Source organism: Chiloscyllium plagiosum, unplaced genomic scaffold (assembly GCF_037043375.1).
Source record: "Chiloscyllium plagiosum isolate Xiang-an unplaced genomic scaffold, Cpla_swu_hap1 HiC_scaffold_15, whole genome shotgun sequence".
NCBI classification, from domain to species: Eukaryota; Metazoa; Chordata; class Chondrichthyes; order Orectolobiformes; family Hemiscylliidae; genus Chiloscyllium; species Chiloscyllium plagiosum.
Window position 1 is genome coordinate 21,769,748 of NW_028270153.1, and position 24,760 is coordinate 21,794,507.

Below are 24,760 nucleotides of genomic sequence, written 5' to 3' on the forward strand. Positions count from 1 at the left end.
GGTAGGAAGTGTAGGCCACTCAGCTCCTGGGGCCTGCACTATGATTCAAGGTCATCTGTCTCAATACTCCGGTCCCCTGCTTTCCCTACAGTACAGTGTTTTCTTTTGATTTTCCAAATTGCACAACCGCCCAAAACATTTAGTGAATTTGTATGAATTGAATAGTGTGCATTGTAAGGTAGCAAAAATATTTTTTAACATCGAGAGAGTACATGATGCATATCTAACCACATGCACCAGTCACTACCCAAATTAGGATCTTTCCCCAAAGAAGTTCAGCAGCATAACCCACAGCTTCTGTTCCTACATGCTGAAGCCCAGCGCAAATGATTCTTACCAAGAGGATTCCCTCTGCTTCGATGACCACCGACCATGCCCCAGGATTCAGCACAAACGGTTCCACAAATGTATTCTGTGGCACAGTGACAAAGGTTGGCTCTGTGCTGGGGGCAAAAATGATCTGCTTTGTCTGTTCAGAACCTGGGCACCAAGACACAAAACTTAACATTATTTCCCAATACATTACAGAAATACTGTTCACTACGAGGAAAAGGCTGGAGTAATATTTTATTTAACAAAAACCTAGTACAACCATGGGAGCTTTTTTGACAGTTGAATTGTACAGCTGCTGAATTTAGCAAGGATGTCACAGATAGTTGTTGGAAACTCCTGTGAACTTTCAGCTGGTGTTATGCATTGTGTTGCAACACAGTCAGCTATTTGTTTTAGTTCCTACATTATACAACTACAGAAAAGGGAAGCCATTTGGGCCATCGCACCACATCCATCTACAAGCATCCCAGATTATCGCCCTCATTACACTACTTGAGAGTCCTCTACATCTGTTGCTCATTCTTCCCGTGAATAGCTCTTCCGGATATCAATGCTACATTTCCTTTTTACTGTCTTAATTTAGTTTAATGTTCCGAATTTACCTCATCTGTAATGCTTATATAATTCTCAACCACGTTTTTGCAAGCCTTTCAAGATAACTGAGTCTTTTAACACTTGGATCAATGTTAAAAGCTTTTCTCTGTACTGCACCTGAGGATTGAATATTTTGTATTTACCCTAGTGTATAGAATTGGATATTAGACCAAGGTTTTATTTACTAAAATATTCATGGTTAAATCAGGACATCTTCCGAAGGATGTTATTATTAGGCATCAGACAGTAATAACTTACATTGCCGTAAAGACCTTAATGTAGAAATAGGTTCAAGGTACTTCACAGACATGTAACAAAATAAAATACAGGTTAAACAAGAGATATTAGGAGGGTTGACCAAACGTTTGAGCAAATGGAACCAGAGTAGAAAGCTAGAGTTTCGGGGCAAACATCAGGAAGAAGGGAAAAGAGATTTGATGAAAAACTTAAAACATGAGGATGAGCATTCAAACTTGGGATATTGGGAGCGATTGACAGTTAGCGAGCACAGGGCTGATGGGTAAGGGGGATTTACTGGAGGATGGGGCACCGACAGCAGATTAAAGACTACATGGTGTAAAGGATGGGAGACGAGCCAAGACAGTCTGGCATTCTATGTGTTCGTTTATTATTATGAAAGGAAGTGCAAATCAATTTGAACCCCGCATTTCTCCCATAATCTACCTTAATCGGTAGTAGTTAATAGAATTCAAGATAATACAAACAAACTATCCAGCACCAGGCTCCAATCCAAAACTACATTGAGCTAACTCATTTGACAGGAATAATGCCCTCAGCTACTCTGACTTGACAGATGTAAATCAGAGTGTTGGTGCTCCTAATTGTTGTCTACTATGCAGTCACAGAGTTATGCAGCATGGAAACAGACCCTTCGGTCCAACTCGTCCACGCCAACCAGATATCCTAAATTAACGTAGTCCCATTTGCCAGCATTTGGCCCATCTCCCTCTAAACCCATCATGTTAAGATCCAGGTGTCTTTTAAATGTTGCAATTGTACCAGCCTCCACCACTTCCTCTGACAGCTCATTCCATACACGCACCACCTTCAGTGAAAAAGTTGCCACTTTGCTCATTTTTAAATCTTTCTCCTTTTACCTTAACCTACACCCTCTAGTTCTGGACCCACCCACAGAAAAGATCTCGTTCTTTTACCCTATCCATGCCCCTCATGATTTTATAAGCCTCTGTGAGGTCACCCTTCAGCCTCCGACGCTCCAGGGAAATCAGCCCCAGCCTATTCAGTCGCTCCCAATAGCTCAAACCCTCCAACATCCTTGGAAGTCTTTTCTAAACCCTTTCAAGTTTCTCAACATCCTTCCATTTGCTAACAGCGCAGTTTTTAAGATTTAAATCTCTTAAAAGACACCAGAAAAAGAAACAGCAGCTGTCATTCAACATCTGTGTACCCATTAGGAAGTCTCTTGCACAATTTGAACTCAGTAAAATAAGCCATGCTGTATTGTTTCTCACCCACGCTAATCCATTAATGGCCACAAATTACTACCCAAGGGCTTTAGCATTTGATGTTAAATTGTTATCATTACAGTAATAACACAACATCAGTGGTACAAATCTGTGCAGATTTTTATTAACAGCAAAGGAGATGCTCACAATTGTGACACACAGATTATTGCAAGCTGTGTTAATCGAGTGCTTGTACTTCTGCAGCACCATCCTCCCAATCCCACTACAAATTCAGTGGTTAACTTGCACAAATGGGAATTTGGCTTTCATGTTACATTTTTGTAAATTGGTCATCAGACGATGGACTGGTCCAGAAATAGTGTCTGTACCTTCCAAATTGCAAGCTGAGTGGGAGGTGGAGGAAAAGTAGGAGAATAAAAGGAGGGTCCAATGTCAGCTCCTTAAGGAGAGTGCAGAAGGAACGTCTGGTACCACGTCTATAACTGGGGGGGGAGATAAGTAAAGAGAATCTGGCAGCAGTCTCGGTGTGTTTGAGGGCAGGAGATTTCAACAGATGTGTGTGTGTTGCAAGGAGTCCAGTGTTGCCTTATGAATCAGTGACAGTTCTCAGTGCAGTTGAGCTTTTACTTGCTGATTACTTTGAGCAACAGGATTGGTTTCACTGCACTACACTCACTTTAACCACCACCTTGTAGAGGCTCATACACATGGGGCTTCAACCTTACCTGGTCTTTGTCCCTGATAAGCTGTAACTTTGCCAAACACAGTGGCAGATCCTGCATTAATATACCTCAAGATGAAACGAAACAAATAAAGCTCCGAATCCATCATATGCATCGTTATTTTGACTCTATTCTGTAAAAATGAAAAGGAATTTGACAATGGCACATAGGTGTGACTAGGACTACAATTAGCAAAGGAGATTTGATACAATAGATGCAAAATCTCCCTTTACTTTGGTGGTGGGGTGGGGGGGGGGGGGGGCGGGGAATCCAGCTGCAAAGCATGTTAGCCTCATTCACACCTACAAGCAATGCCAACTGTATACTGGAGCTAATCGTAAGACTTGCAGAAAGGGGTGAATCATAAGCAAAGGTATATAATGTAAAGATAGGTCGAAAAGCCACTTACAGTTCCCACATTCAAGGCTTATTTCGCTGACCATGACCATTCCTTTCACATCAGTAGATCCGCGGTTCACATAGCGGAAGACAATGCGAAACAGGTCAGGGGAAGTCACATTGACAGTCACAACTACCTTAGGCTGGTGGGGAAGAGAAGTGGATGGGAAGCATGATACTTAATTCCACCACCTCAGCAAAGCAACAATTCTACAAGCCAGCAGCCCAACTACACAAAGCATGCTGTTAATAAAACAAGTTAAAAAAAAAAAATTCCAACTCTGCATCAACGTCACATTGTGAAATAGCCACTCGGTCAGTTTTATTTAGTACATCTTAAGCAGAAAATAACAAACGAAAATGGCTCACATCAACACATTTGATACATGTTAAAAGCACTTATAACATAAATGTTCTTCCTCAAAAATCTCATTTTGAATAATATTAATATTAAATTGAAATATTTTATCATTCAAGTGATATTTCATGAATACAATAAAAAACACAAAGGGATCTATTATAAGGCAAACACTCGTCATAAATAGGAGGAACAATGGGAAAAGGATTACAACATGACTACAGCAGCACAGAGATTTGAGACTCAAGATCTGAAGAGCAGGTCAGAACTAATGGCTGAATTAACACAAAATGATTTTGTCTCTCACTTGTGCCAAGTATTTTCTAAAGACTTTCATTTGATAGGTTGTTTCTTCATTTTCTTTTGTGCTTATCAATGCTGAGTAGTGAAATTGACCTTCCAGCTTCCAATACAGCATCAACATCAAGTATTCCTTAGCCTACCGGGTGATTCAGAGATTCCAAAATCGGCTTTAAACTGACTCATGGGATAGTAATTTTTCCAACCACTCCCCAATGTTTTAACATAAATCTCTCAATGTCAAATTTCTGTTATAGTGGGTGGTGGAGAGTTTCAAAAGACATGAATGAAAACATGCACAGTGTCTTACCCACTCCAGAGCTGTTTTTGAAATGGCAAAGATTCTCAGTGAGAACAAAGGAGAGAGATGAACCTTAGAAAATGGTAGCTAGTGAAAAACAGCAGCAGCATCCTAATCAAAGTACTAACTGCCCAATCAAATCTAAATTCTTCTCATTTACCTGAATTGGAGACATCTGCGCATAACCCCTCCAGCTAAAGTTTTCAAACTCAAGTGGATTAAAGCCAAAACGAACAGCCCTCCCGTCAGGGGTTGTGCCATCCTCAATCTCAAATCCCAGATGATGCAGGTCAGGAAAGTAGTGTTCAGGCCTTGCTCTGAAAACAGAATGCATCAAGACAGTCTGAACTGAAAACCTGTTACTGACATTGGCTCAGATCTAGATTGCAGAGGAATTAGAATCATGGAAACCCTACAGTGTGGAAGCAGGCCATTCAGCCCATTGAGTCACACCAACCATCTGAACAGCATCCCACCCAGACCCACTCCCCCTATATTATCACTGTTACCCTGCACTTCCCATGGCTAATCCATCTAGCCTGCGTATCCCTGGACACTATGTGCATTGCCAAACCACCAACCTGCATATCTTTGGACTGTGGGAGGAAACCTATGTGGACACATGGAGAATATGCAAACTCCACACAGTCACCCGAGGGCAGAATCAAACCTGGGTCTTTGGTGCTTTGAGGCAACAGTGCTAACCACTGAGCCACCGTGCTGCCCAAGGTTAAGGGATTTTCTTACCTCTGGCTATTTGTTTCTACCTTTTCTCTTTTTCAGGCCTACTTTTCTTTGAGCATCAGCCTGTAGTTTAAGGGTAAAATTGGAAAAATAAATTTTTAAATGTTGGAAAAACCAACAAATGGAGAGAAAAATCAAATGTGAAGATAAATACATCAAGGTGGGCTCCCAAATTCTATTTGAAGGGGCAGACCAATGAACAATTTTATTTAAAAGAGACAATGATTGAAGAATAGAACACATTGCAGAACAAGATGGCCACAAAGGCTTTTGAACACAAGGACTAAATTATGAGGGGGGGGGGTTGAGAGGTGAGGGGTGTTGGAGCTGTATTTCCTTGAGTTTATAAATGCTAATAGGTGATGTTAATCAATATTTTTAACACAAAGGGGATTGGTGGCTGTGAAAAGTACTGAGTCTCTTGTACAGCAACATGAGGGGCCTGCACTGTCATAGGTGCCAGCTTTCAGATGAGATCTTAAACCAAGGCTTCATCTGCTCTCTCAGGTTAAGGTTTACAGGAGCGATATCCTTATATTCTGGATAATCAATCCATCAATCAACATCTCAAAAAAACGATCATCTGGCAAAAACTACACTGCTGTTTATGGGAGTTTGCTGCATTTCCTACAATAGTGTTTGTATTTCAAAAAGTACTTGATTAGCTTTAAGGCATGGAATGTGATTGGTCATTATGAAAAGTGCAATACAAATGCAAATAGTTCTATTTCTTGCCTTCCAAATTTTCCCTGTGGCCTCATCTTAACCTTTCCTGTGTGACTGATCAGATCAATGCCAATGGGTTCAAGACATTGGATACTGCACAGCAACTTATTCCATCTGGATTGTTAATAGTAATTTGCAGAATAGCCTTAAAAACATGAATGAATGCATCATTTGGGCTAAAATAGAATGCCATCACTTCCAGTGAAAGAGGAGAGTGAACATAAAGTCAAATAGTAAAAGAAAATACCTCATTAATAAATTGTGGCAATAGAGCAGTATGTTACCAAGGTTGAGATGTAGTTAATGGTCTTTGTGGCATTATTCATATGATGAGATGTGAAGACAACTGGCTCACAGATTGAGCGATCATTAGAAGTAACACCAGCATGCACAGTATCTGGTATGAGCACCAGTTAAAACATTCATCGAATAATTTACCACTAAAACCTAAATTGTACTCAACATTGAAAGGAGATGGCTAGACAGCAATTGGAATATAACAGCTATGGTTCTGGTTCTTACTGGTTGCATGTACGTCCTTCGATATTCTGTCTGCATTGACAACTTCCTGATCGGTCAGCACATGCACTACCCACTGAGCCTCCTATATCACACTGGCAGCCTACAGGCAAAAGAACAATTAAGATGGTTATGTTTGTGAAGCTTGAAAGTGATACTCAATAAAACAGAATGCATGTTGAGAAGTGTGTCTGACAATCACAACCACATTGCGAGTCTGTCTATTGTAATGGTGCCTACTACGAACTTGGCTGAGTTTTAGCTCCTAGCCCCTTACTTTCCCAGGTTCATCCAAGTTATAGAACACTGAATGTGACTGCCATAGGCTGCTTTAGTCAGAACAGATCACATTTTGGTGATTGAAAGTTGACAACACAGAGGGTTATAAGTAAATGTGCCACAACAAATTGGGGCTCTAGAGCAAATTGTCAATGGGAGATACTCAAGACATTTCCTCCCACTAGATAAGATCTAGGTTTGATATAAGAATGATGGCAGCTGAGACGCAGCATGAAGAAGGGAAACAATGGGTGATGTACCAAGATGAAATTTGAGGAGTTACACAAGATGTTGTGAAACTTGAAAGGGTTCAGAAAAGATTTACAAGGATGTTGCCAGGGTTGGAGGATTTGAGCTACAGGGAGAGGCTGAATAGACTGGGGCTGTTTTCCCTGGAGCGTCGGAGGCTGAGGGGTGACCTTATAGAGGTTTTCAAAATTATGAGGGGCATGGATAGGGTAAATAGACAAAGTCTTTTTCCTGGGATGGGGGAGTCCAGAAGTAGAGGGCATAGGTTTCGGGTGAGAGGGGAAAGATACAAAAGAGACCTACGAGGCAACTTTTTCACATAGAGGGTGGTACGTGTATGGAATGAGCTGCCAGAGGAAGTGGTGGAGGCATTTGGAACAAATTGCAACATTTGAAAGGCATTTGGATGGGTATATGAATAGGAAGGGTTTGGAGGAATATGGGCCGGGTGCTGGCAGGTGGGACTCGATTGGATTGGGATATCTGGTCGGCATGGACAGGTTGGACCGAAGGGTCTGTTTCCGTGCTGTACATCTCTATGACTCTATCACTCTAAAATGTCTCAAAAATTCACCCTCCTATTTCAAACCCACAGCAGCTGAAGATCTATTCAAGTACATGATTGTGAATCCTCAGACCTGTGTGAAAAACCTGGGGAACTGCTCTCTCATTGTTGCTCTGGTTTTCCCCAAGACATCATGCAGTACTCAGACTTGCAACAGGCAGAAGAATCTGCAAGTACGTTGATAATGCAGGAGAGCCAATAGCTGGCCTTCTTGATTTGCTTTCCTTGCCCAGAGTAGAATGGGCACCCATTTTGAAGGGTGTCCAAAATAAATGCCCCTTTTTCAAAACACTGGAGTGAAGCAGGCTGTTTCTGGCTGCTTTGTGACAAGCAAGCCAGGAATTGGTGAAGGTGACCTTGTGAGTACTGTTTTATTTAGAACAGTTGCAGAAGATTGGTTATTCCCATCGGGGAGTTCACAGGACTTCAGGCATTAAAGTTGCTCCTTCTCCCACTTCTCCTTCACTTTCAAAATTTTTAGGTGCAAATCTCTCCCAAAGGGAAGTTTAATATAGCCCACACCCAAAGATTTGGACCAAGTTGACTGAAGTGCATAGCTGCCCAACCTGTCCAGCAAGAGGTGGTGAACGGGCTTCATAATGTGATGTAGCTCGACACTGGTGGAAATGCAGTTTCTCAATGAATTAAGGCAAAATATAGAGCATGGGGGAATTCAGAATGGCTTGGCCAGTCACTATGTGGAAGAACTCCTTAAATTCAAAACAGGGGAGTTGAATGATGGAGATGCCACTTGGCCACGATGCCGATCCTACTGAATTTACTGAAGATTCACAGTCCAGCAGCTTAGCACCGTCAGTTGCTCCGTGCTGTCTTTCCCATCAACATAGGCTCTCTTTTTTTTAATCCTTTTATCCGTCAGGTAATAACTCACTTTGAAATCCAAACAAACCAGTCCTTGCAGCTGCCAAAGTTTATTTAGAGTTTTATTACTGGAGCTTCAGAAGGTCAACAGAAACCACAGGCAAGAGACCCCGGACTGTCATAACCAAATAAAAAGGTTGTGCACCTCAGACCCTGGCTTGCTCATTCAATGCTGTATAAATGTAACGCTGTCAAGCTGGGGAGGTAACTTACCTTGACAGCCAAAATAATTCCTGTGGTCGAGGTTATAGTATCCTGCTTTACAAGTTGTGCAATGGTGAGTGCAGACATTTGGTTTACAGAAACATTGGCCATCACTCTAGAAAGCAAAGAAGCAGCAGCATTACAGAAACTACCTAAAATAAAAGAAAACTCTTAGATTTTGATAATCATGCATAATACACTTCGACATATTAATGTCAAGTCTGCAGATGATGCAGAAGTAGATTTCTCTTCTAAGTGCATACTATGAAAGGAACAGAAAGAAGGTACAAGATGAGACTCTCACACAAGATAATTTATCATGCTGAATCTATGAAGGCCTGAGTCTTAGGATGGAGGTTGAAATGTTTATCTGTTATGCCTTTGGATATACAGCTGTCTTCTGCAGTCTCATTGGCTTTGACTGGATTTCTTCAGCTTCTCTATGTATTTGAAGATGGATACGACAATTTTATTTAGCTTTTGCTTGATGCTTTTAAATCTAGTCATAAAACTCCAATTTGTGGTTTGTTGAAATTTGGTAATTTTCTGCTGTGGAGACCAGAAAACAGACAAACATGGATGCACTAGGATTTTACCCTATATGTGCCCCAAAAGGAAAATCTGGTAATAGTCAAGGCGTTCAGGTGAACCTTCTTTCCATGTTCACTGCCCTGTGCAGATTAAGGGGGCTTATCCGAAGTGCTCCTTGGAATTTCAGACCAGTATATCCATATAAGGACACTACGGAATTCCCAGCACCTGGCAGAAGTGGTGCTGAAGGTTGTAAAGGCATGATTTTGCAAAGAAATGTCGTTGGACTGCAAATTTCTTTAACTAACCTGCAGGCACTCCGCAACACCGTTTAATGTACCTTCGATATGGCATTGACAACCTGAAAAATAAAATATATAGAAAAGACAGTCAGTAACTGATAACAGTACAATTCTGCAAGAATGTAATTCTTGCAGGCTCTGTGCATGAGAAGGTAAATTAGAGCAGTAATCAACAAAAGTAATTGGAAAGGAGTCCACTTGTATTAAGCAAGATATATGAAGTAATTTCTTACTGGTACATCCTCGTGGGTTTTCTATTGAAAGATTCCAATAAAGAGGCTTGCACTTATCACACGCTGAACCTTCAACATTTGCCCGACATTGACAAGATTCCTGTTTGGACAAGATGCATAGATATCTCTGATCATATCAACCACATTCACCAACTATCAATAAAGTTCTTGTTTGAGTATGAGTTTTCTTCAAACTTTGCAGCATTTCTGTACCTACCCTACTCACTGTACTTTCCCTGCCTCATTGGATTAACTGGCACATAAGGCCAATGTGGCATTGCCACCAAATCTCTGATTTTCCACTGTTTCAATTGCTTCAATAACTGCTGGACCAGTTTTCTTTGTTCAAAGTGGATTATGAACACAACTCATCAACTAAATGTTGTTTTTGGCTCTGGTGGGTAATGAGTTCTAAATAATTGTCACACTTTTTTGTCCATCTTTGACATGAGACATTCACACTCTCTTGGAGATGAAAACAACTGCGAAAGACAGTTGCCTTGGGAATGTCACGGCGATTTCCAGGGAAAACCCAGGAGGAAGTGCATGACAATATCATCGGACATTTCCCACAGATTACTGAAAGGCTTCAGCTCTGCATGATTTGGTTTGCAAGTAGAAGGTTTCAATTAATAATGTCTGAGACAGACTGTCTCTTCAAAACTGGGGAGGAAGCATCTATGTAATGTGCCATCAGAAGTCAGTTCCATTTTAACCCTTAAACTCTGGCACATCTGCACAAATTTCAAGAACCACCAAATCCCATTTGGTATACAGAGTTAAATGATGATTACCGTGAAATATCAGCTTAGAACTCTTCTATATCAATGTTTGGGAATCTGGTGTCCTGAAGGGGTGTATAAAAAACAGTTTTGGGCCCATGTTGCTGGCTCAGGATATCTGTATGTGAGCAATTACACTATCTATATACAGAAAATATTTTTGCTTACATTTAAGCTTTCCGGACAGCCTAGAGGAAATGGGCTATGCAGTAGTAGCAGACAGTGAGGTCTCTTTATCATTGGCCTTCATCCCAATTAATGATAGTGTCCTTGGCAGATGCCAGAGCACCCAGCAAAATTATATAAATTGCAGATAATGTTGCATGACAAATAATAAACTAGCTGCGAAGGGGTTGAGCTCTCAACCAAACACACACATATCTTACCATTTTACCGGTTTGCGGTTTCTGGAATTAAGAACAAATTAACGTACACACAACTCTCTCTCTCCCCTCCCACACCAACCTGTGTAATGAAAGAGGTAAAACATTTGGAAAGAAAACATTTACAATTTTATTATGCAGAGAAAGAAATTTATTCGGTTTTGTTTCAGTAAATGTGAGCTGTAAAAGCATGCAAACAAGACATTTGTGAGAACCATGACCCGGTTCACAAAACAGAAAATAATTCAAATGTTTAATACTTAACAAATGCATATTACTTACAGTGTCAGAGGAGAGAGATGTGGAGCCAGCTGGGTCACAGGAAGCCACTATGTGTGAATAAAAAAGCAAAGGATAAGGCCATAAAAATCGATTAATTTGCCAACAACTTTTGTCCACCTAATAACAGTGTTTACACTACATTGACTCCGAACATGGTGGATGTGCCAAGTGTTTTATAAAGACAAGGTCCTTGCTTCCTTTTTAAGTTGATTACATGTCAATGATAAAAGTTAGATCTATCGTACATACTTAAACTATAACAATGATAACAAATTATAATTACTTTGCAAAGGAAAACAGATGGTGCTATGAATATAGAGTTACATCAACAATAACTGAAATGCAGAGAATAAAAATAATTGGGGGGAACTGAAGAATTTTTAGACCCTCTGCCTGATAGTAAATGCAGAAAATCTTCATATATACAGTGGGATACTGACTTCAAACATGGTAATGTACTGTGCTACTGAGCAAGGTCATGCAATCTTTGCAGCATCTTTGAAGACAGCAATAAAGTTAACATTTCAATCTCCATTCATAACTATTTGTGGCTGGTAGAAATATGACTGGCCAAATAGTTTCTCTCTCTGCCAGAAATATTCCAGGTTTCTAAAACTTGGTGAGCCGTTCATTGTTTTGAGAGCCACGAAGTGAGAACTTTATGGAATTTATTGCAACTGGAACAAAGGAAGGCAGTCACAAAACATTCCAACGTGGAAGTGGTTTCTTCTCAATATGTAAGTCTGCCTAACATTCTTCACTTTAGCGTCATAATGGTGTGGGCACTGGTCCTCAGTATCTGTAGCAGAGTGGATTGCCTGCCTATTATCAAACCCTTCAGGTTTTCATCTTTTGGGCTCCTTGGCATGAAATCAAATGAGTTCTGTAAGAGCTAACAGAATCAATTCACCAAATTATCGCCCAGAAAGTGAAGACAAAATTTATTTCATGTATCATGGGTTTTGGGAACATTAAGACCAGCTCCATCATTTAGTCAGCCAAGTCAGTTCTTTCGCTTAAATCTTAATTTTATGCCCTCTCAGATTTTTCAAGTAAAACTTTAATTTTCCTCATAAACATCTTCATCACTCCTTTGTATAATGTGTTGTTCCATGTTGAGTCAAAAGTGTGGTGCTGGAAAAAGCACTGCAGGTCAGGCTGCATCTGAGGAGCAGGAGTGTTGATGTTTTGAGCGTAAGCTCTTCATCAGGAATCTGCTTCGACTCAACCAGAAAGGATAACTCCCAAATATCTGATGGTGTGACCCCCAACCCACCAGTGGCTTGTATACTGGGCAGACACAATAGGCATGTGTCACATCGCTGAACAAAGGCACTGCTTCAGTGTCTACTACAACATCTACAATTGCATCGATGGCTTTCCCTTTATTTATGTTTACTTGGAAAACTTGAGTGGGCACGATATAAAGATTTAAGACAAAGAACTGCCATGAACAAAGTGACGGAGTTAAAACAGAAATCGCTGGAAAAGCTCAGCAGGTTTGGCAGCATCTGTGGAGAGAAATCAGTTAACCCTTCTTGAGGAAGGGTCTTCCTTATTCTGAGGGTTACTCAGCCTGAAATGTTAACTCTGATTTCACTCCACAGATGCTGCCAGACCTGCTGAGGTTTTCCAGCAATTTTTGTTTTTGTTTCTGATTTAGAGAACCTGCAGTTCTTTTGGTTTTTAAAATGATGGAGCTTTCTTGCTGGACTGAAACGTTCCCAAAATCCAAGAGCCATGAAATGTATTTTGTCTTCACCTCCTGAATGGTAATTTGGTGAATGGGTTCTGTCAGCCATTACAGAACATATTCGACTTCCACACCAGGGAGTTCAGAGACAAAATGGCTTTAGAAACCAGTATATAGGAGATCAAGCTCCCTGGCATCTTAAATGAGCTATACATCTGCTGTACCTACAGACCAGGAATAGCTCAGGTTTTATTTCTGCAGCTGGAATTTCACCAAAGAAACTTACCCACCTCATTTATATTTGATGGGAGTGGGTAAGGAGTGAAAAAGAGTGAGAGACACATCATCACAACTGTCTTGATGAATGTCGAGCCCTCAGAACCTCACATTCCATATGCCTCCTCCTATCTTCCATTCCATCACTGCCCCCTTCTTCATTGTGAGTTTACTTTCTCCTACTTCAGTGAGGTAACTGTGAAACAGACTGTGCAGCAGAATGCAACAAAAGCTCTTACCTCGACAATCAGGAAACCCATAAGCTCCTTCGACACATGTGTCACAATGCAGCCCCGTCACAAGTGGGCGACAGCTGCACCTCCCTGTTTCTTGGTCACAAGAGTTAATATATGAGCCTTCCAAGGTACACCGACAGGCTGCAATAAACAAACAATTGGTTACTGCCAAGAATTTGCTTCATGCAATTGTGCTATTGTCTTGTTGAAGATTATGATATGGACACACAACTTCTAGTATCACAACACATGGACTGTATTACAGGAGAGTCAGTGACCAAATACATCCGGAAGAAATTCTTTCATAGCAAGAAAGGGAACACATGTGAAATATCCACCGTCAAATAATCAGCCAACATTACTGAAATATAAACAGGATTTGAAAAAAGTGCATCTATTTGAGAACGGATAACTGTACTTCTGGTGTTTCGGAATACTAAACAATCTAACCTTGGTTAGAACTTAACTGGAGCTGTTTTACCAACTGGGAACATATTCTTAGATGTTTCTCATGAGAACCTTCCCCCTTGCCAATTTTGTGACTTTACACCCAGCAAGCACCACTCATTCATCCGATTCTGATCTACGATGTGCTATAGGTCTGTTTGCCTCATCGCTCACATTGGTCTCCATCATTGAAGCCTTCAGCCAAAGCCTGATAGTATTGTATTCTTATACTAAACCTTAAGGCTTTGTTAGCTCTTTCTCATCTCCTTGCAACCTGCCTCTTTAACTTCGATTTATTCATCACCTCTCCCACTATCCCACCTTTCATTTACCACACTCCTTGTAAACTGACAATGTTTTATAATTTGAAAGACATTACACTATTTGAATCAGAGATTATGCTGTGAACAAGGCAATAATGAAAGATCATTGCCTCCATTACAGACCTTACAACTGTGTAAAATGTATTAATATTTCTAACTGGGAGTTCAAACTATGCCCTCAAAGTTCAATGGGATTGACGTCACTGAAACCCTCAGTGTCAATACCCTGTGGGTGACCATTGGGCATAAATGTAACTGGGCCAGCTATTCTAAACACCATGCTTACAATAGCAGGTCAGAAACTGAATGTGCAACTGGCAATTCACCTCCTGACTTCTCAAACCCAGTTCACCATCTGTAAGGCACAAATCAGAAATGCGATGGAATGCTTCACTCCAATCTAGAATGGAGTCTTGGAAGTTTAGCCTTTAAACTGACAAGTTTAGTTCATGTCGTGTGGACTGAACAACATTTAACAACAAAGTTCCTCACATGTACAGCTGGGGTATCCATAGAAACCAGGCGCACACTGGTTGCATGTGGGGCCTGCATAGCTGGGATGACACTGGCACTGGCCTGTAGATCCACAGAAATTGTCCACTGATCCACGAACATCACAGGAACAAACTGGAGAAAAGATGACAAGTCAGTACTTAGTCACTCTAGCTGCAGCAACATAGTCAAAAGGAATTTGGGCAGGAATCTTCCAGGAATGGCAAAACCTGTTGGATCGCTGCTCCTGCTCCGACTTATACCCTGCCCCAATAGAGCCCTGCAGTTCAGGCTGGGACCACACTCCTCAGAAATGTTGACCTTGGATAAATTGGCTTCTGCATAGCACTACATTATTCAGGGGAAAGACCTTTTGACAGCACTACTTGTTGCTTTCTGGTAGATTGATTCACTGACACCCTGAACGGCTGTGCAACATTTACACAGCATTTCGATGTGTTAATGAATGTGGATGATCTGACTGGGGAAGGGCGTTCCATGGAAGCTAGTCAGGTGCCAGGCTTTGGGGGTGGGGTGGGGGAATGTAAGGGGGCATGTATACAGGGTGGTGGTCGAGGTGGTGGCTTGTTAGGGAGCAAGCACGGGTGAGTGAGACGGGGTGGCAATGGTTGGGATGTGTCAGAAGTGGTCAGCACGTCAGAGGAGTTAGTTAGCTCAAGTCTGGAGAGGGAAATCAGAATGGGTCAATCGGCTAGGAGTCTGGTCAGGCCAAAGAGTGAGGACAGCGACTCAGCAAGGAGTCAGACTGTTGGGGTGTTATGCTTTCGTCAGGTTGAGGAGTTGGAAGATTGGAGAAGGGATGAGTCTGGGAGTTGGGGGTACCGAGTTAAAGGCCGAGTTGTGAATGAGGCTGTGCCCAAAGTAATATCTAAAGGGAGGGGAGAAATGCCTGATCCAGCAAGACAGTGCGATTTCCATCAATACTCGTGGGCCAAGAGGAGACGGAGTGCTTCTCCCTTTAGCTCTCCACCCTATGTTCACCGGCTGTGACTGGCCTCCATCCCATGATCCCTCCTGCTACTGTCATCCACTGCTCCCTGCATTGACCTCAAGCTCCATCATCCAGGTCCAGCCATGATTCTATCCCTACTCTCCCTTTCCTGCTCCCAGACATGTACTTGGAATACTGACCTTCCCACCAGACAGCTGGTGAACCGCCCTTGTCAGAGAAACAAGAGGGTTACTGTTGTAAAGATATCCCACCATTACATTCAGGAGCACTTTCACACTCCCCTTGTCTCTGGATGTCCAACCTGTTACAAGCCCACCCCCCCAACTCCCTCCCCTATGAATATCAGGGATTGGTGTTTTTGGTCAATGTCGTATTTAGCCTGGATCCCTTGCATGAAAGATCCTAACCTTGGCAGCGAGGGTAGGAATGAAATCCAGTAGCACATTGGTCGCAGCGAGCTCCATCGAATTCGGGCTTGCACAGGCAACGACCAGAGTGATCGCAAACCTCAGGCAAGCTGCCAGCAACGCTGCAGCTACACACTGCAGAGAAACAAAGGGAAGAAAATGGCATAAAGTCACAGTTTGAATTGCCCTCTTGGGAGCTCTGTCTACTTTCCTCATTTGCTCGCTAGCATCAGTAATCTGGGAGGGACTAAAGTTCATATTTCTCAGCAGTCAGATTGAAACTCAAAAACCTTCTTCAGAGGTAACTTAAAACCAAGCTGATGTAAGTGAGCTTTCTAAGTAAGTACCCGTTAATAAGGTAAGAAAACAGACTTCAAAAGAAAGCAGTTGTATTTATATATCAGTTTACTGCTACATGTCACAAGAGAGCCTGAAAGTGCTTCACACACAGTGCATTACTTTGAAATGCCATAATTGTTGTTATGTAAGCAAACACAACAGCCAAAAAGTGGAATTCAAAAATACTGCAGTTACAGAGAAGAAAGGAAGAAATGGAACAAAGTGTCAAGCATCTGACAGTTTCCCAATCATTTGTTTGAACTCTCAATATCATTGAAGAGAATAAAATAGGCCTACTGCATTTAAAGTCAACGATGAATTGAGCAACCGTAATAATTTTGGCCAACCTCTGGTGTGGGAGGGCCAAAATTATACAAAATATCAGAAAGATGTTGTGAAACTTGAAAGGGTTCAGAAAAGATTTACAAGGATGCTGCCAGGGTTGGAGAGTTTGAGCTATAGGGAGAGGTTGAATAGGCTGGGGCTGTTTTCCCTGGAGCATCGGAGGCTGAGGGGTAACCTTATAGAGGTTTACAAAATCATGAGGAGTATGGATAGGATAAATATATAAAGTTCATTGATGCATGGACAGAGGGGGAATGAAGGTAAGGCCTTTGCCAAGGACTGATTGTTCATCCTTAGTGAGGGGGAGGTCTGGGGGAGCTGGTGAAAGCTCGGCAGGGCTGGGAGCTGGGACCTGGTGTAGGTGTAGAGCTGGGAGTGGGGGCAGGGCCTGTAACTGGATTGGGGGTGGTGGTAGGGTGAATGGGGGTGGAGTCATGAGCAGGGGTGATGTTCCCCTCAAGGTTATGGGGGGGTGGGGATGGTGATAGTGGGTTCTGCGGGGGACGTGTGAGCAGAATGCAGGTGAGTGGCGTTGGTGGGGGAGGAAGTGGTGGCAAACACGGCAGTAGGGGGGGAGGAAGTCCTGATCCTGATGAAGGGCTTTTGCTCGAAATATGATTTTCCTGCTCCTCGGATGCTGCCTGACCTGCTGTGCTTTTCCAGCACCACTCTGATCTAAATTCTGGTTTCCAGCATCTGCAGACCTCACTTTTGCCTAAATATATAAAGTCTTTTCCCTGGTGTGGGGAAGTGCAGAACTAGAGGTCATAGGTTTAGGGTGAGAGGGGAAAGATATAAAAGGGGCCTAAGGGTCAACGTTTTCACGCAGAGGGTGGTACGTGTATGGAATGAGCTACCAGAGGAAGTGGTGGAGGCTGGTAAAATTGCAACATTTAAAAGGCATTTGGATGGGTATATGAATAGGAAGGGTTTGGAGGGATATGGGCCGGGTGCTGGCAAGTGGGACTAGATTGGGTTGGGATATCTGGTCAGCATGGACGGGTTGGACCGAAGGGTCTGTTTCCATGCAGTACATCTCTATGACTTTATGGCTCTAAAAGGCAGTTTGAGTTTTACCAGAATAAAAATTTACTTTAAAACCAGAAAGCAGAGTTCCCGTTTTTAAGAGGTGCTCAACAACACCAACTCGATCTGTTGAGTAAAGTTCTGTTCAGGGTTTTGACTTTGGATTACAACTGAATATAACACAAGTCTGACACATCTCCTAAATGAGCTAAATCAGCAGACTATTTGTCCAACATCCAGGACTGGATGAAATTTCCTCCAATTAAATATTGGGAAAAATGACCCATTGTTCATTCTTGAATGCCAACTCCATCCTTCTTCCTGGCAACAGTTTCAGGTTAAGGCAGAAGTGGGTACTGCAGATGTTGGAGACTAGAGTCAAGATTAGAGTGGTGCTGGAAAAGCACAGCAGGTCAGGCAGCAGTCGAGGAGCAGGAAAATCAATGTTTCGGGCAAAAGCCCTTCATTGGGATTGGCTAAAGCAATCTGCTCACAATCTTGCTGTACCAAGCTAAACTTCCAACCTCACATTTGTACAATTGCTAAGACCATCTATTTCTACTTTTGTATCATCAACCAGCTTCTCCGGCTGAAACCCTCATCCTCCCCTTTTTTACCTCGAGACTCGATTATTCCAACACATTATTGGCTGGTCTGCCACATCCTGACACCCGTATACTTCAGGTCATTCAAACATCTCCAGTCCATGTCTTAAATCCTATTTCACTATCGTCTCTGATCTCCCTGGTCTCCATGGGTTCCTGGTTAAGTAACAGCACAATTTACAATTTTCATCTGTGTATTCACCATGTTTCCTCCACAGCCTTGTCTCTATCCCCATCTGTGTCATCCACTCCAACCCCACAACTCTCCAAGAAATCTGTTCTCCTAAAATACCGGTCCCTTGTGCAGCCCTGATTTTAATTGGTCCATCTCATTAGTGGTTGTGCTTTTAGTTATTCCAGTCCCAAACTGCATCTCTCTGTCATTCCACCACTCCTCCCTTCTCTAAGACACTCCTTAAATCCTGCCTTTTAGATGAAGCTTTTGGTCACCTGACCTGCTGTCTCCTCATACAGCTCAATGTAATAATGTTTGTTAATAATCCTGTGAAGGACCTTGGAAATGTTCCAAAACATTAAAGGCACTACTTAAGTATAAGTTGTCGCAGTTAAATAATTATTGTACCCTGGAGGTGATGACATGTCAGGAGTGACAAGTAGAAACTCAGGTAGTCATTAGATCAGAATTGTGAAACTTAGAATCACTTGTTAATCAATTAATTCTGTTCTGAACACATTTAGGAATTAGTCAGTATAATCTCCCACTGGGAGCTATGGACTGTTGAAGTCAGCAGTTTTCTTTGTAGATTCTTTGGCTGATAGCAGCATAAAATTTTAATTTTGCTTTACACCAGTCAACCAAAAACATTAACATAATGTTTGAAGAGAATTCTAAAGCTTAACCAGTGGAGCTTTTAGTTCACTGACACTCGGTACACTTCCATCTGTAGAGAATTACACAGGTTATAAATGAAAGCTGACTCACATTGACAGAGTGGATAGTTAAAGTAGCCGGGGGCACACTGGTCACAGTAGAAACCTTCAAACCCCTGACGACAAATGCACTGTCCAGTCTCTTCATTGCAGCTCCCGCCAGTAACGCCTGGGCCCAAACAGCGGCATGCTAAAATTATATAACAGTTATACTGACAGTGAGCATGGGATAATTTAATAGTCACACAGCAAAGAAGCCTAAGCTCACTCTGCTCCCAATAACTGCTCGAACATGTTAGACCTTCTGAGCTATTGTCCCCATTAACATTTTGCAGTCTATGGGCTAGGCGACTGGATAGTACATTACGCTGAAGTGAACTAAACCCTCCCCAGCAACGTCAGAATGGACTACAAGTTAATATTCTCACCTCAGTTTGCAAATACCTCTGTGGTCACATTCCTCACCAACTCTAATTTTCTGCAGCCCTAAAACGGAGATCTCCATGTAGATCCAGTTCTCGGCTCTTGCCCACTTCTGATTTTCTTTGTTCCACCATCAGTGCCTATGCCTCAGCTGCTTTGCCTTAGGTTTAGGAATTCTCAACCTAAAACTTTCTCCTCTTTCCCCTTCCTCTGCTCTAATGTAAAACATTATTCCAAAGGGCTTCTCCAAAGACACTTCACGAAAGCAAGATGTTGCAAGTTTGAGAGTAAGAAAAAAAACTTTGCTGGCGATGGTCAGTCCTTCCTTCATTTCAACTGGTCCTAGATACAATTCTCCACAAATCCTAGACATCTACTAGGTGACATCTTAAATGGCAGCATTGCAACAGATGGTTGACTCTCCCTTGAGCACAGGATTAACTTACGCTGGCAGTTTGCTCCGAAGTGATGGGGCATGCACTGTTTACAGAAGCGACCTGTGAAGTTTGGCTTGCAGTTACAGTGCCCTGTGCTCGGGTCTGGCTGGCAGTCGTTGTTCTGGGTTCCCGCTGCACTGCAGTCACAGTCTAAGATAAAGAGGAGCACAGCAGTACAGCTAAGTGGACAATATCAGAACATCCAAAGTCCCCATCTCATTCCCACTTACAGAATTGCTACTCAGACATGCTGACTGACAAATTTTACACTTAATGTTTTATGTACACGTGATAAATTTTTCAATAATTTTCCACCATACACTACAAGTAATTATAGAATCCCTATGGTGTAGAAGCAGTCCCTTTGGCCCAATGAGTCCACACCAACCCGCCAAAGAGCATCCCACCCAGAACCACTCCCCTGTAACCCTGCACTTCCCATGGCTAATCCATCTAGCCTGCATATCTCTGGATACTAAGGGCAATTTAGCTTACCCAATCCATCTCACCTTTGGACTGCGGGAGGAAACCAGAGCACCAGGAGGAAGCCCACATAGAAACAGGGAGAATGTGCAAACTCCACACAGACAGTTGCCCAAGGCTGGAATCAAACCTGGGCACTATGAGGCAGCAGTGCTAAACACTGAGGCACCATGCCACCAAAAAAGGTCAAATTAAATACTGCCCTTATGAAAATCTTCTCTTGAAATAAAATTAGATCCTCCATGATAGTTAAAAGGTATTGTTCATTATATTATTCAGCTGAAACCAAGAGTTGCCAAAATTTGCAGAGTATCATATCAGTTACAGTGGGACAATAGGACATTTTGACCCACATTTTGAAGACAGACATAGCCCTTAAAGAATATAAAGAAAGCAAGAAAGAATTTAAACAAGGAGTTAGGAGGGCTAAAGAGGGCCAGGAACTGTCCTTGTCAAACAGGATTAAGGAAAGTCCTAATATGTTTTTCTCATATATTAAGGAGCAAGATCATGACTAGGGAAAGGATAGCTCCACTCAAGAATAATGGAGGGAATTTAGGTGTGGAGCCAGAGGAAGTGGTTGAGGTCCTTAACAAATACTTTGCATTGATATTCACAAAGGAGAAGGACGTTGTGGATGGTGAGTCACAGGAGGGTAATGTTGATATTCTGGGGCATATCGACAGAAGAAAGAAGGTGGAGTTGGGTGTTTTAAAAAGCATTAAAATTGGAAAAGTCTCCAGGACCTGATGGCATCTATCCAAGAATGCTGAGGGACGCTAGTGAGGAAGTTGCTGGGGACTCGCACAAAACCTTTTTATCCTCTTTAGTCTCCGGGTAGGCCCCAGAGGACTGGAGAACAGCCAACGTCGTTCTTTTGCTTCAGGAGGGCAACAGGGAAAATGTGGGAAATTATAGGCCGGGGTATACAGTGGTAGGAAAATTACTGGAGAAGCTTCTTTGTGATGAGATTTACCCACATTTGGAAAGATATGGGCTAATTACTGAGCAGCAGCATGGCTATGTGTGGGAAAGGTCATGTCTCACAACTTGATTGAAGTTTTTGAGGAAGTGAGAAAGATGATTGCGGAGGGCAGCAGCTAAACATTGTTTATGTGGATTTTAGCAAAGCCTTTATCAAAAGTTCTTCATGACAGGCTGATACAAAAAGTGAAGCCACATGGGATCTGTCTCCTTTCCCTAGTCATCCTCTTGCTCCTTCTATATAAGGAAAATGCCTTAGAACTTTCTTTACTCTTGTTTGGCAAGGACATTTCAAGGCCCTTCTTAGCCCTCCTAATTCCTTGTTTAAATTCTTTCAAGCTTGTAAGATAGATACAAAACAGGCTTCATCATAAAAGGCAGGCATAGAGGTGGATGGTTGTTTTCCTGACTGAAGACCTGTGACCACTGGTGTTCTGTTGGGATCAGTGCTGGGACCCCTGTTAATGTAATATTATAAATGACTCAGAGGAGAATGTAGGTGGCCTGATTAGTAGTTTGAGCAGATAGTGAGGAAGATTTCCAGAAGTTACAGTTGAATACAGATAAGCTGGAGACTTGAGTGAAAGGTGGAGTTTAATCTGGACAAATGCAAGGTGACGCATTTTGTAAAGTCTAATGCAGGAGGAAGGTAAATTGTAAATGGCAGAACCCTTTGAAGTATGAACATACAGAAGGATCTGGGAATACAGGTCTACAGTTCCCTGAAAGCGGGAACACAAATGGATATAGTGGTCAAGAAAGCATATGGCATGCTTGCCTTCATCAGTTGGGGCATAAAGTATAAAAATTGACAAGTCATGTTGCAGTTGTATCAAACTTAAGTTAAGCTATATTTGGAATATTGTGTACAGTTCTGGTTGTCACACTTTAAGAACATGGAGGCTTTGCAGAGGGCACTGAAATGATTTACCAAGGTTTTGCCTGGTTTGGAGGGTATTAGCTTTGAGGAGAGATTGGACAAACTTGGTTTGTTTTCACTTGAATGTCAGGAGAATGAGGGGCAACCTGACAGAAGTTTAAAAATTATGAAAGGCATGGATAGAATGGACAGTCAGAGTCTTTTTCCCAGGATAGAAATGTCACTTACTAAGGCATATAGGTTTAAGGTGACTGTATGGAGTTTGCATGTTCTCCCTGTGTCCGTGTGGGTTTTGTCCCAAAGGTTAAATGGACTGGCCATACTAAATTGTCCATAGTGTATAGGGATGTGCAGGCTAAGTGGATTAGCCATGGCAAATGAAGGGCTACACGGACAAGGTAGTGGATTTGGATGTGAACATAGGAGGTATAGTTATTAAGTTTGCAGGTGACACCAAAATTGGAGGTGTAGTGGACAGCAAAGAATGTTACCTCAGAGTACAACGAGATCTTGATCAGATGGGCCAATGGTCTGAGGAGTGGCAGATGGAGTTTAATTTCGATAAATGTGAGCTGCTGAATTTTAGAAAAGCAAATCAGAGCAGGACTTATACACTTAATGGTAAGGCCTTGGGGAATATTGCTGAACACAGAGACCTTGGAGTGCAGGTTCATAGTTCTTTGAAAGTAGATAGATAGGATAGTGAAGGCGGCGTTTGGTATGCTTTCCTTCATTGGTCAGAGCATTGAGTATAGGAGTTAGAACATAGAACATAGAAGAATACAGCGCAGTACAGGCACTTCGGCCCTCGATGTTGCGCCGATCCAAGCCCACCTAACCTACACTAGCCCACTATCCTCCATATGCCTATCCAATGCCCACTTAAATGCCCATAATGAGGGAGAGTCCACCACTGCTACTGGCAGGGCATTCCATGAACTCACGACTCGCTGAGTAAAGAACCTACCCCTAACATCTGTCCTATACCTACCCCCCCCTTAATTTAAAGCTATGCCCCCTTGTAATAGCTGACTCCATACGTGGAAAAAGATTCTCACTGTCGACCCTATCTAAACCCCTAATCATCTTATACACCTCTATCAAGTCACCCCTAAACCTTCTTTTCTCCAATGAAAACAACCCCAAGTGCCTCAGCCTTTCCTCATACGATCTTTCTACCGTACCAGGCAACATCCTGGTAAACCTCCTCTGCACCCGTTCCAGTGCCTCCACATCCTTCCTATAGTATGGCGACCAAAACTGCACACAATACTCCAGATGCGGCCACACCAGAGTCTTATACAACTGCAACATGACCTCAGTACTCCGGAACTCAATTCCTCTACTAATAAAAGCCAGTACGCCATATGCCTTCTTCACCGCACTATTTACCTGGGTGGCAACTTTCAAAGATTTGTGTACATGGACACCAAGATCCCTCTGCTCATCCACACTACCAAGTATCCGACCGTTAGCCCAGTACCCCATCTTTTTATTACTCTTACCAAAGTGAATCACCTCACACTTAGCTACATTGAACTCCATTTGCCACCTTTCTGCCCAGTTCTGCAGTTTATCTATATCCCGCTGTAACCTGCCACATCCTTCCTCACTGTCTACAACTCCTCCGACTTTCGTATCATCCGCAAACTTGCTCACCCAACCTTCTAACCCCTCCTCCAGGTCATTTATAAAAATGACAAACAGCAATGGTCCCAAAACAGATCCTTGCGGAACACCGCTAGTGACGGCACTCCCAGATGAACCTTTGCCATCAACTACTACCCTCTGTCTTCTTCCAGCCAGCCAACTCCTAATCCAAACCTCCAACTCATGTGCAGCTGTACAGGACACTGGTTAGGCCACTTTTGGAATATTGCGTGCAATTCTGGTCTCCTTCCAATCGGAAGGATGTTGTGAAACTTGAATGGGTTCAGAAAAGATTTACAAGGATTTGCCAGAGTTGTGGATTTGAGCTGAAGGGAGAGGTTGAACAGGCTAGGGCTGTTTTTCCTGAACCGTCAGAGGTTGAAGGGTGACCCGAAAGAGGTTTATAAAATCATGAGGGGCATGGATAGGGTAAATAGGAAAAATCTTTTCCCTGGGGTGGGGGAATCCAGAACTAGAGGGCATAGGTTTAAGATGAGAGGGGCAAGATATAAAAGGAACCTAAGGGGTAACTTTTTCACACAGAGGGTGAGGTGTATGGAATGAGCTGCCAGAGGAAGTGGTGGACACTGGTACAATTGCAACATTTAAGAGGCATTTGGATGGGTATATGAATAGACCATAAGACCATAAGACATAGGAGTGGAAGTAAGGCCATTCGGCCCATCGAGTCCACTCCGCCATTCAATCATGGCT

The 24,760-nt window shown here is 42.4% G+C and overlaps 1 protein-coding gene across 1 annotated transcript in view; it reads right to left on the reverse strand.

Moving 5' to 3' along the window:
• The window catches only part of lama5 (laminin, alpha 5), a 320,328-nt gene that overhangs the window by 122,387 nt on the left and 173,181 nt on the right, over positions 1-24,760 (reverse strand). Inside the window, exons 12-24 of the mRNA XM_087994598.1 lie at positions 20,059-20,199; positions 19,242-19,379; positions 15,984-16,118; positions 14,604-14,738; positions 13,345-13,482; positions 11,137-11,183; positions 9,690-9,789; positions 9,463-9,515; positions 8,633-8,738; positions 6,448-6,547; positions 4,616-4,772; positions 3,507-3,639; positions 338-480 (exon numbers count right to left, since the gene is read on the reverse strand). Of these exons, the coding sequence (XP_087850724.1) occupies positions 338-480; positions 3,507-3,639; positions 4,616-4,772; positions 6,448-6,547; positions 8,633-8,738; positions 9,463-9,515; positions 9,690-9,789; positions 11,137-11,183; positions 13,345-13,482; positions 14,604-14,738; positions 15,984-16,118; positions 19,242-19,379; positions 20,059-20,199 (1,526 nt within the window). The remainder of the gene's footprint in view (positions 1-337; positions 481-3,506; positions 3,640-4,615; positions 4,773-6,447; positions 6,548-8,632; positions 8,739-9,462; positions 9,516-9,689; positions 9,790-11,136; positions 11,184-13,344; positions 13,483-14,603; positions 14,739-15,983; positions 16,119-19,241; positions 19,380-20,058; positions 20,200-24,760) is intronic.